At 44.8% G+C, this 12,531-nt stretch overlaps 1 protein-coding gene across 2 annotated transcripts; it reads left to right on the forward strand.

The window, feature by feature from the left end:
• The first annotated feature begins 742 nt into the window (after positions 1–742).
• Positions 743–9,735, forward strand: Cln5 (CLN5 intracellular trafficking protein). 2 transcript variants are annotated; one of them, XM_036199843.1, is made up of 4 exons: positions 743–994; positions 3,643–3,808; positions 5,208–5,433; positions 7,747–9,735. In XM_036199843.1, exons 1-4 carry the CDS (start codon positions 879–881, stop codon positions 8,253–8,255), a joined length of 1,017 nt encoding a protein of 338 aa, XP_036055736.1. In that variant the 5' UTR covers positions 743–878; the 3' UTR covers positions 8,256–9,735. The 2 variants fall into 2 exon arrangements, with proteins under 2 accessions (XP_036055736.1, XP_036055737.1); XM_036199844.1 differs by lacking the exon at positions 743–994 and adding an exon at positions 1,025–1,199.
• The last annotated feature ends 2,796 nt before the right edge of the window (positions 9,736–12,531 follow it).

Raw genomic sequence — 12,531 nt, forward strand, 5'->3', positions numbered from 1 at the left:
AGAAATGGATTCAGGACTGCTCTCTTTAACCCAAGTTAGGAGGCAGTCACTGGCCAGCTCTTGGGTGCACCCCAATCAAAATCCAAAATCCAGCTTGCTCCAAATTTGTCTCAAATGGTGGAAGTGGTCTTATTCTCACGATTGAGGTTAACAGGATATCCAAGCCCCACAGACCTCTGAGGACGCCATTCATTTTTAGTTAACATCAAAATATCCTCGGCTCTGCGTTAAATGTGGTTGGAAAATTAGTGTCAAGGGTTTGTGTTCCACAGAACCCTCTAGCAACCTGGAGACCCTTCTCAGAATAATGAGAGAGTGAAGATCACCTTGAACTTTACCAACCTGCCTGGCTAGTCCTCATCCTGAAGTAAAAGTCAGATAAAATCAGCCCCAGAACTACAAGGAAATAGTGTTTCTCTCCAACCCTAGTAGAAGTTAAAATGTCATCATGGCATCCTGCTCTTTCAGCCACGGAGAAACTTTGTCTCCTCTCATTTACAGGCTTGGATTTTCCTTTCGGAAAATACATCATCCAGGATGAAACATCTCGAACCTTTGCCAGGAGACTCTCCAAGACTCGGTCTCGCACTATAAACCAGGCTGGAGGGAGGTTTGCATCGCCAACCCCACGCTTCTTCCGGGAGGAGGGGGGAGGGCGTTGTTGTTTGTTTTGTTTTGTTTTGTTTTGTTTTGTTTTGCTTAGCTTCCGGCGCACGCGCGGTGGAGGAGCAGAGGCGCTCAGGCCGGGACCGCAGAGGCGTCAGGCGCTCGGAGGTCACGCGCCCAGGGCGGCGCGCGCGCCCGCCTGTCCCGTCGCGGCGGCGCGCACGTTCGGCCGCCGCGGGGTCGGGAGCCACGGGGATCCCAGGGAGCCGTGCATGGCGCGCGCGGGGCGACGCGGAGCGGGCTGGTGCTGGGCGCTGGCGCTGCTCGGGCTGGCGGCGGCTCTGCGCGCGTCCCCGACGTCGGGGCGCCGCTGGCCGGTGCCCTACAAGTGAGTGAGGCGGAGCGGGGAGCGGCGGGGACTTGGAGGGCGCACAGCCCATGACCCCGGCATGCTTGGGGACGCGGGCACAGGGCGACCCCTGGAGCCCGGTTCCTAGCAGCAAGTTGGAAGCAGAGGGGTCCTCACCTATTCAGGGCTATCCCGAGTCCTGGGAGGAATGGAGAGTGAGATTACTGCGCTAAGTGACTTTTAGGTACAACTAACTGACTCGGAGAGCAGGTTAAAACACGTTTGACATCCTAAATTTATTTCATGCTTTACCATTAGCTGTCTTTTGCATAACATTTGCGGAATTACAAGGGAGGTCGCCTGCCCAGGTGTGCTCCGGGTTTCCCAATCTTACTGCTCTAAATTCCAAACCTGGGGGATCTATCTCCTCCCTGGGACAATCAGGATCACCTCGTTGGTCCACTTCTACCTGAAGCCGCTGGCTCTGGACCTGAGAAGTTGATTGGAGTCTTTGACCTAGCTACATTTTTTTACGAAACACCAGGGGCGGGGGCTTGGGGGTGGTGGTGGAGGGAGCCTGGTGTGGACATCACAAAGTGGAAGGAACCGCAGCTTTTGAAAACGAGTGTTTTGCATAACAGCATGAGCTGAAAAGATGAAGGATGGGGTGGTCTTCCAGGGAGCTCTTGGTTCTGAAGTCCACAGATCAGATCTGGTTCGACCAGCTCATCCTTGGTGTGGTCTTAGGAAAATTACTCAGTGTCTTCATGCTCACATGACCTGAACAGAAAACAGGAAATGGTATTAGCGCTACCATTGGCAGGATCATCTCTAGTGAAAACTAGCTGTTGCCAAACTTAAATATTCCTGTGTTCTGTTCATGAACTGGTTCTGCTTAATGTATATGACAAAAAGGTTTAGGGTCGAAGCTGGTTTTCATAAAAATATTCACAAGAAACAAAAACTAAATATCCAATAAAACAAGGAAGAGATTGTAAATCCGAAAGTATTTTATTTAATACCAGGACAAGGAAGCTGACTGATTTTTGCTTCCAAAGAAGCCCCAGCTTGACATTCCCTCCTGACAATTGGTATATTTGCCCTTATGGAAATTACATTTGTTATACTTAGAAACTTACTTTTGACCTGAAGTAGATTTTTCTGTGGGTAATGAAGCTCCCATATAGCTATAGGTTTGGTAAGCCGGTTAAAGAAGTTTTGTTCATGTGTTAAGACTGTAATGAAATACTGGCAGGAACCTGTGGGGTCTTAGTATTCTTCCTCTTTCCTCCGCACGGTGCCCGGGAGTTGATCAGGGGACAAGTGTGCTGAGCCATGGTCCCAGTCTATTCCAGTTGCTGTGTGCTATTGATGTTTTGGTTTTGGTTTGGTTTTAGCGTTCTTGCAGTCTCCTGACTGATCTCAGCCTGAATTTTAAGCCCTGTGACTCTTCTAATTCGTACAATAAGGATGGCTTTTTGGTATATTCAGCCAGATCAGATCTGCTTTTTTAAATCCCCTAGCTCATGCAGGGGGTGAAGATCCCCATGTCTCAGGCTGTAGGGTGTCATTTCATACTTCCAGTGACAGACTTGTTAGCCCCTATCTGCTCTTGTCTTGAGGCCCGGACTCTTGTCTGCAGCTGCTGGAGCCCTTCAGATATTTCAGTGGCTCCAAACTGTGGGTTGTGACCCCCTTAGAGGGTCAAATGACCCTTTCATAAGGGTCTCATGTAGATATCCTGTATATCAGACGTTTACATTACAGTTCATATCAGCAGCAAAATTAGTTATGAAGGAGCAATGAAATGGGGAACCATATAAAAGGATCGCAGCATTAGGAAGGTTGAGAACCACTGAGATATTTCCTGTGTGTCTTATAATAATTCTCCTTCCCTTTTTGGCCTAGCTTTCTTTTCTAGAGCCTTCTCCTAATAGTGCTCCCCATCCCAGCAATTGAAACTGATTTCTTCCTCCTCTGTGCCTTAAGTCTGTTTCCTTAGTTTAGTTCTTACCACAGCTACTGTATGACTTAATGTCTTCTCCAAGCCCCAGCCCCGAGCTTGGTGAGGAAAGGAACAGGGTTATAATTTTTGTTTCCTTTCTTCTCAGTGTAGTCCTATACATAGTAGATCCTCAGTGAAAATTAGTTGAATGTTTATTTTTAAATACCAAATCTTTATGATTCGATAGTTAACACATCATTGGAAGTGTGTATACGGAAACAAGTAAAATGGCCATTTATGTTTGGTCACAATGATCTAAGCTTCAAATATTTTCCTTAAAAAATATTGCTGAGGACTGAGGAGACGGCTCAGTGCCCACAGCACAGTCCCCGAGGTGTGAGCCTGGATTCTCTGAACTCATGTAGAAACCAGCATGGCAGTGTATACCTGTGACCCTAACTTTATGGAGGGAAAGGCAGAGGAAGGCAGATTTTTGAAGCTTATTGGCTAGCCAGTTTAGTGAGAGACCCTGTTTCAAAAAATAAAGGTGTAAGGCAATCAGGGAAAGGCACCTGTACCTGTACATGTGCACATGAAACACCCCCGACAGAAACAGAGGGAGGGAGGGAGGGAGAGAGAGAGATCGCGCCCCGAAATGAAAATTGGGATTCCAAAGTATGTTAGAAGAACAGCTCCTGTTATGATCTCATTTGATGGTTTTGATGGTTTTCTTTCTCTCTAGACGCTTCTCTTTCCGTCCGAAGCCAGACCCCTACTGTCAGGCTAAGTATACCTTCTGTCCTACTGGCTCACCCATCCCAGTTATGAAGGACAATGACATCATCGAAGTCTTAAGACTACAAGCCCCTGTTTGGGAATTTAAATATGGAGACCTCCTGGGACACTTTGTAAGAATGCATCTTGACCTTGTAACTTTGCTTAAGTAGTTTAGTTACTCCTTTGACTTAAATGAGTCATCAGATGGTTACTAGATCATATTTATTGATACAGTGTGTGTGTGTGTGTGTGTGTGTGTGTGTGTGTGTACTTATACTTATTCACTATTCACAAGCATGACATGGCTGAAGGAGCAATGTTGGATGTCACTCTCCACATTACCCCCTTGGGACAGGGTCTCTCACTAAACCTGAAGTTTACATTTTTGTCTGAACTACCTGGCTAGTGAGCTTGTCTCTCCCTTCAACACTGGGGTAATAGACACAAGTGGAAATGCCTGGCTTTTAGGTGGGTGCTAGGGATTTGAACTCAGGTCTTCATGCTTGTATAGTAAGCACTTACCCATCTAGCCATCTCCCCAGCCCATAGAGACGACACATCTTTAAGTTGGTGGTCAGAAAGAGTTACCATTGCATCTGCATGGTGCTGCACACCTGCATTCCTAGCACTTGGAAGATCCAAGCAAGAGAATTACTACTTCAGAGTCAATCTGGGCTACATGATCAGACTGTCTCAAAAAACAAAGGCTTTAGTGAGTAACAAGGGTACTGTCCTTCGTCTGGTTTGCTGTGAAGGATTTTGTAATGGGCCCCCAGACCTCAGCACAGCTGACACCATGTTAGACAGACTAAGGCACCATTCTGACCTAAGAGCCCAGCACGTAGACCCCAACACCTGCCAAAACAAAGACCCAATCTGTCATAGTCCATAGTTCTGGGGAAGTCCCTAAATGTACAACCCTTGCTTTGTGGCTTCTGTAGCTCCAATTATCGCTGACTGTTCTTGTAAATTAAAGCGTAAGAACCAGGATATGTTTTGGTGCAGAAAAGGTAAGATTGGTAAGGCTCGTGGCTACACCAGTTGGGCAGGTTCCCTCTGTAGCCTTCCAGTCTGTGAACGAAGACTGTTTCTATTGGCTGTAAGAGTCCACGCATTCTCAGGAGGGTTACATGGCAACAGTGTAAACTCTCCATCTGTACCCAGCTCATTCCTGGGAATGAGAAGAAGGGCAAGACAGGCAGGGATCACTTCTTGGTCTCTATGCTCTGCTGTAAGCCCTTTCCCAGCTCAGTCAGTCACCCGTGAGACAGGCGCACTCTCTCCTGGAACATTCATGACAGCTTTTTCAAGTGTCCTCACACAGCTCACATCCCTGGTAAAACGAGCCCTCACTGCCAAAACCACAGTGATGGGTGTCACCACAAGGATAGTGACACAGATGTGGAGCCAGCCCCTTGAGCACTTCTTTTACTTGGTGTGCATTTGTGGTGTACCAAACTCTCCCAGGTAGGCGGAATCGGCCCATGGTTGCTTCACAGCCGCGTTTACACCTGTGTTCTCTCTACACAGAAAATTATGCATGATGCTATCGGCTTCAGGAGTACGCTGACTGGCAAGAACTACACAATGGAATGGTATGAGCTTTTTCAGCTTGGCAACTGTACTTTTCCTCACCTTCGACCCGAAATGGATGCTCCATTCTGGTGTAACCAAGGAGCAGCCTGCTTTTTTGAAGGAATTGATGATCAACACTGGAAGGAAAATGGGACATTAGCTCTAGTCGCGACCATGACCGGTAAGTTTCAAACATGAAGTACTGTTTGATGATTCTATCAATAGGCAAGCGGAAGATTTCATTCTCTCGCTGAATTTCAGTTACTTTCTGCCTCATGGTGATCATTTGTAGTCTGTGCTCCTGGTACCGTTACACCTTGAACCAAATGGACCCTGATGCTGAGCCTTGCTAGGAGATGCGGAGCTCATCTTCTGCTCTGTCCATGATAAACATGGATGAAACAAATGCTGTGTGTAGCTAAATTGAAATCCAAAAAAAAAAAAAACCAAAACCAAAAATACAGATTCAGCATCCATAAAAGGCCCCATTAGGAAGGCCCAGTAACTATATCTGAAAAAAAGTGGTGGCTATCAATTATTTTTCGGTGGAGAAATATTAAGGGTTTGCTTCTTCTGGGTCTGGCCCTGTTCTGAATGCTCTGCTTAGAGCACGTCTCTTACCAGCATCACAGATGCTGAGATCATTACCATGTCTCCATTGTGCAGATGGGGAAGCTGAGATCCAGACTAAAGCTATTCAGGTAGTAATAGGACTCCAGCCCCAATAGGAAAGCCCACAGGCCATTCTCTTAATTATTTTGGTACACCGCCTCCCCAGAAATGTATGTGCCAATACATTTCAACCCACTTGAGCGATGTTTAAGTGTTCATCTGGAAAGTTGACAACACAATTGTGATTTTCCATTCGCTGCATTCTGCCTTGTTGATTTTTTTTTTTATCACAGGAACTTTTTTTTGTCAGTCGCTAATTATGTGACCTTGGGTAACATACTGGCCCATTGCCTCTTGTGGAGAATTCAGGGCCTGCTCATAGTATGTGTAAACCCTACTTTCTACATGGTGGTTGTCCACAAAAGCAGAGTGCTGAAATGAACAAGTTATTTGTGATGCTAATTAGCCTTCTATTGGTTAGTTTGTACACAACATGTGTTAACTTTTAAGGTGTTTATTAACTCCTAATCTAGTGGAGGAGGGGAAGACCTTGGTTTTTACAGGTAAGGAACTGTTGTTACCGGTTGAGTTTAGCCAGTGACGTGACCGACACTTGCAGTCTCAGAGCTGGATGGAACAGGCCATGTCTATAGTTGAGGTCTTCTATATGTAACCTGCAGTCTTTTAACAAACACTGCTTTTCTAATCTTTTTTTCCTTCTGCTTTCTAATGCAAGGCACCCCAATGTCCCAACTGTGAGAGCCTTCTCTTTGAGCAATACTCAGTTTGTTTTACATCCAAGCCAGTTCACACCTTCCTTTCTCCTCACATAAGCTGACAGTCATGAAACAGTGATCGCTCGTCTGTAAAATGCTTCCATCTGCCAGAATTTTAAGCTTGTCAAATCATTCTTCATCTTGCCTGTGGTTACTGCTGTCCCAGGATCTTTTCTGGATGTTATGACAAAGTGTTTGCAAGTCCAGCTTTTCCAAGCTGCTTACTAAGAACCATGCCTCCAGTTCTAAAGTGGGTGTCATAACATTGTAGTTTTATTTCCCTAAAAGTAAAAAAGGCACCCAGTGATCCCCTTGACAGATTTGCTGTTTATATCATGAACCTAGGCTAGTGTTAAGGCAGGAAAGGTTTGCTGACAGTGGGATTTGGGGGCCTACATCTGTCGTGTCTAAATGTGCCCACATGAGGGTTGTACCATGCAGAAGAGCAGCATTCTCTAAGTATTTGGAGAGATTCTTCTGATCTGATGCAAGATGGAGTAGAAGGCTTAGCCACCAGGAGTCTGTGAAGTCAGTGAATCTCACAGTCAGTGGCCAGTTTGGTTGACTGGTTAATTTGTGTGGTAGGTAGTCAGTGGTACCCCAGCAACCGAAATACAGGGAGAAGAGGGAATCCTGGTACTCACACATGAGAGGCCGCATGTAGCTTAGGCAGGAGCTGCTGTACCTCAGCAGCCACGCCTACTAAGCATCCCATGCTTCTTGCCAGTGCATCCATTTGGTCCTTCTCTCGTCCTTACACGTCTTTGTCTTTCCACTTTCCCTCTTCCAGTTCTTGCTTCCCTTTCCTTGTTTGCTTCTGAATCCAAGACTTGCTGAAAGCAGAAACATGGCTACTGCCTATGTGTTTTCGTACTCTTGACTATCACTGTGACCATAGCTTAATTTGAAGAGTTCTATTTATATCCCCATTATGTCTTGTGTTTGCAGTTCAGAGGCCTTGAAGAATGGAAGGAAATGTAGCTAAGCTTGCATTCCCGCTGTGGGATTGAAGTTTTACAGCATTCCTTATTCATCCATCCTGGTCTTAATTGGGTCTCAGAACATTTTATAAGCAGTTGTTGATTTTGTTGCTTTTCTTAAACTAGGAAACACATTTAACAAAATGGCAGAGTGGGTGAAGCAGGACAATGAAACAGGGATTTATTATGAGACATGGACGGTCCAGGCCAGCCCAGGGAAAGGGGCCGAGACATGGTTTGAATCCTTCGACTGTTCGAAATTTGTGTTAAGGACGTATGAGAAATTGGCAGAATTTGGAGCAGAATTCAAGAAGATAGAAACAAACTATACAAGAGTATTTCTTTACAGTGGAGAACCTGCTTACTTGGGAAATGAAACATCTATTTTTGGGCCAAAAGGAAACAAGACTCTTGCTTCAGTCATAAAAAAATTTTATGACCCCTTCAAACCACGCTTGTCAACCAAAGAATTTCTGTTGAGTCTCTTGAAAGTTTTTGATTCAGTGATTATGCGCAGAGAGTTCTACCTGTTTTATAACTTTGAATATTGGTTCCTACCTATGAAATTCCCCTTTGTCAAAATAACCTATGAGGAAATCCCTTTACCTACCAGACGTAACCTCCCTGACTTGTGACGTGTTCACCCCACTGCTCTCTCCAGCCACCCGCACCCATTTTCTCCCAGAGCTGTTTTCACGCTTGTGTCTTTTTCCGCTTTTCCTCCCTGGGGCAGGAAGGTGAAGTGCTCCTTGCTGGAAGTACAGTACACTGACATTTCAAGACTCTTGGAAAGAAGCAGAAACCATCACTGTAGTGGCCAAAGTGAATGCATTGAGATCTCGATCTTATGGAGAATTGGTTGATCTCAGCTATGGAGGTCTGTGATCCCAATGCTGACATTTTTCTGGGGCTACCTTTTCTGGTACAGTAGTGCTGTTTTTTAGTTGAAGGGCTTTTTGGTTATCTAAAGAAAAAGGCACAAAGCTACACAGAGAAACCCTGTCTTGGGAAAAAAAAAAAAAACAACCCCAAACAAACAACAAAAAAAGAATAGTTATTTTTATAGTTATTACAACTTTGGGGTCCAGGTCTAGTCGACTACTTTCTATTCACATAACCTTAAAGACTTGTTTGACCTCCATTGCTGGAGCAGTGCCTCTGGACATGGTAAATACAGTATTAAAGAGCAGATTTTCTGGCCAGCAATTTAGAATTGGCTAACAACTAGCTAGCCACTGGCCATTGTGATATAAGCAACATAAAACCTGTAGACTTGTGTATTTGCCTCTAAAATGATTCATCTTCCAGGAATGTGGAGATTGAGGGTACCTATGTTGGCACAGGAAGGGCACACTGAATGTATCTAAGGTCTCAGAAGGACTGTTGGGAGTAAAAAAGCACAAGCTGTCATCATTGATCTTGTCTACTGCAGATTACAGACTATCAGTTCCTGTGTCTTGGAATCACTGAGACTTTGAGCTGACAGTACATAGTGCTTCAGCAGTTTTTCAGTACAGGTCATTGGAGTATCTGGCTGCAACCATGGCTGGGTGAAATGTACTTCTGACTTCCTGTGTGTGCCCTCTGGTTCTTCCCCCACTAACAAGGGTAGCACAGTAGAAGAGGGTACACTTTCCTGGAAAGGATAGGGTTTTGTCAAGGACCTTCAATTCACTATGCTTGTATTAGGGGCACTAGACAAGCTCTTAAGGTCCTGTATTTATCAGCTGAATCCATTTTCTTCTTTTGTTCTTTTCCCCATTCATAAAATCACACTAGCACAATAATGGAAAAAAGTGTTTAATATGCAAATGTTTTTCAATTTCACCTTATATTTAGTGCTTCTTGAGAGGTTAGTACACTACTGTTGAGCTGTCATAAAAAGCCTCATCATACATGTCTGCTGGCCCAGATGTGTTAAGTCAGGGCTTAGCAAGGTTAAGTGACCTGGAATTGTGTTTTCACTCAGGTTATGCAAAATGATGATTCACTGGCTGCTTTTCAGCAGTATTCAGATTGTGGCCTTCAGACCAGTATCTGTGCACCAAATGTTACCACTCTGTTGTTTCTGTTCAGTATAATAATAATAAAAAAAGACAAAAACCAGGGATTGAACTTTGTATCTTTGATCTTATTGGTCTAGGAATTTACTTTTTGTTGTTTAAAAGTATAAGCCCAGCAAAGTCAAAGTGACCCCAGATGACTGGCATCATGCATTGCCACAAAGAGGTAGACTTGTCCTCACATACAGAAGGAACCGCTTTCCACTGCCTCCAGTTTATCTACTCACTGTTACAGTGCCAAAGCCAACTAAAAAATGTATCCTTTTTGACCTGTCTTCAGAATGTGGTATAAGAATCTTCACATTACTAAGTAGTAATCTTCACATTATTACCATCCAGTGGCTAAACTCAGGCAATACACCACCACATTGAGTTACTCCCAGCTGCCCCAAGGGGACAAGCGAAGATTCTTGCATGCATTATGTCATTTTAAATCACAGACTTTGCTTTGTAGCACAGGGGACAGGGGACATGCACATGGAACTTGACTTCTAAAACAAGGTTCTGCCGGGCGGTGGTGGCGCACGCTTTTAATCCCAGCACTCGGGAGGCAGAGCCAGGCAGATCTCTGTGAGTTCGAGGCCAGCCTGGGCTACCAAGTGAGTTCCAGGAAAACCCTGTCTCAAAAAACAAAAAAACAACAACAACAACAAAAAAAAAAAACAAGGTTCTACTGTGTTTAAAAAAAAAAAAAAAGCATTCTGGGTCTTTGATTGTGAAGACTAGTAAATGAAGAAAGCCCATGACAGAGGTGGCAATGGCAGAGAGGCGTAATTCACGTGATCTCCCAAGAGTTTATCACGCTGTGGAATGTACTGGTAAAGTGAAAGACAGCTTTGAGGTAGAGAGGTCTCAGAACAGTCTTCGAAATAGTAAGGAAAATGGAATGTCTCATTTTGAAGGCGGCTTTCTGTCCTGCTTCAGGTGGGCTTTAAAACTGCGGGGCCTGAAGCTCATGGTCACAGAAAATCTCTACGGAGTCAGTGGCCTCTGGGTTCTTGTGTGTAAACCCAAAGAATGCTATTCACAGGCAACTAGAGGATGAGTTTAGAAAGCAGTTTTATTATAGATTGACAGGCGGGAGCTTAAAAGGAGGCAGAGCTCCTGTGTAGCAGGGTAGATGCTGGGAATGGGATTACAAGGAACTGCTGCTAATCTTAGCTTTTTATTGTAATTGCAGCAGAAACTGGAGCAGGGAGGGGAGGAGCCAGACAGTTGGCTCAAACTTGACATGGTCCAGGCATGCTCATTAGGGAAGAGACGGGCCTCCCTTCTGGTATCCCTAGCTTTGTCAAGGTCAGAACTGTGCAGCAGGCCAATGACATTTTCAGATTTTAAGCCAAGGAAAACATTTACTTTTGGGGTCTCCTAAAGTGCCTGGCCAGTTTCTTTCTTGACTGCTCTCATCAAAAACAGGGATCTATGAATTGAATTTTGTGACCATTTGTGTTATATGTTTCTATTTCTATGTCAGTTCAAGTTACAAATGTGTAGTATTTCTTTTAAGAGAATCTCTATGTTAATGGTTGAATATTAGCAATTCAGAATAAATATACCCTCAGCCATTAATCTAACATATGAACAGGTAAGTATTGTTGCAGATAGAGGAAAACAGCTAAAACGTGAAATAACTACTGTCAGCACCCAGAACTTCTACTCAATGGTTCCTTAGAAAAATCAGAAGGAAAAAGTGACAAGTCTCTAATACCTGGGTCAAAGTGCTGAGAGTTAACAGTTCAGTGCTCAGCTCTAAACAGAACATCTGTCATCATTCCTTCCAAGGCTCAGTAAGCTTCATGGGCAGCACATGGCTACTGCAGTCAGGAACTCACAACACCTGTATTTATCTGCCCTAGACGAGGCCGTGAACACTCCATCGTGGATGGGGGTGGAGCTCAGGAGGCCACACCCCTTTCTGGTAAACTACTGGCAGTTTGCTGGGCAATAGGAGTCATTTTTTCCAGTGGCATTGCCACTGATTAGCTGCCCATGCTTCAGTACCCTCCCATCCTGCTCATGCAAGCATCTCCAATTAATAAACTCAGTGGGTCCCAAGGGGAAAAAAAGACATGAAAGAAGAAGAAAAACTTGCTGGAGAAGGGGGTCCAGCTACAGTGGAAGACAGAGTATCGGAAGTGAAAGTGACCCAGATACACAACGTGCACAGAGGAAACTGTCTAAGAATAAAAATACATTCTTCAGTTTCTCTAAGGTGAAAGTGTGTTTGGTGGTAGTACTGAGCTGAACCTAGGCTCTCACACATAGAAGTGAAGTGTACTACCGCTGAGCTTTTTTTTTTAAAGTTGTCTTTTTTTTTTTTTTAAGATTTATTTATTATGTATACAGCATGTATGCCCACAGGCCAGAAGAGGGCGCCAGATCTCATTACAGATGGTTGTGAGCCACCATGTGGTTGCTGGGAATTGAACTCAGCATCTCTGGAAGAGCAGTCAGTGCTCTTAACCGCTGAGCCATCTCTCCAGCCCATAAAGATCCCCCTCTCCCCCCAGACAGGGTTTCTCTGTGTAGCTTTGCGCCTTTTTCTGGATCTCACTCTGTAGCCCAGAGTGGCCTCGAACTCACAGAGATCCGCCTGGCTCTACCTCCTAAGTGCTGGGATTAAAGGTGTGCACCCGTGCACCACCACCGCCCTATACCACTGAGCTATTACATCTTTACAGCCCCCTTTAACTTTTTGAGATGAGGTCTAAGTTGCCAGGCTGGCCTTTCACTGGAAGCTTGAGTGGGCCTTGAACTGCAATCCTCCAGCTTAGTCTTCTATAGCTTAAAGGTCTGTTGCACCAACCCAGCCAACTTTTTTAAACAAAGACACTTTTATTCACCAGGT

This window comes from Onychomys torridus, chromosome 9 (assembly GCF_903995425.1).
Source record: "Onychomys torridus chromosome 9, mOncTor1.1, whole genome shotgun sequence".
NCBI lineage: Eukaryota > Metazoa > Chordata > Mammalia > Rodentia > Cricetidae > Onychomys > Onychomys torridus.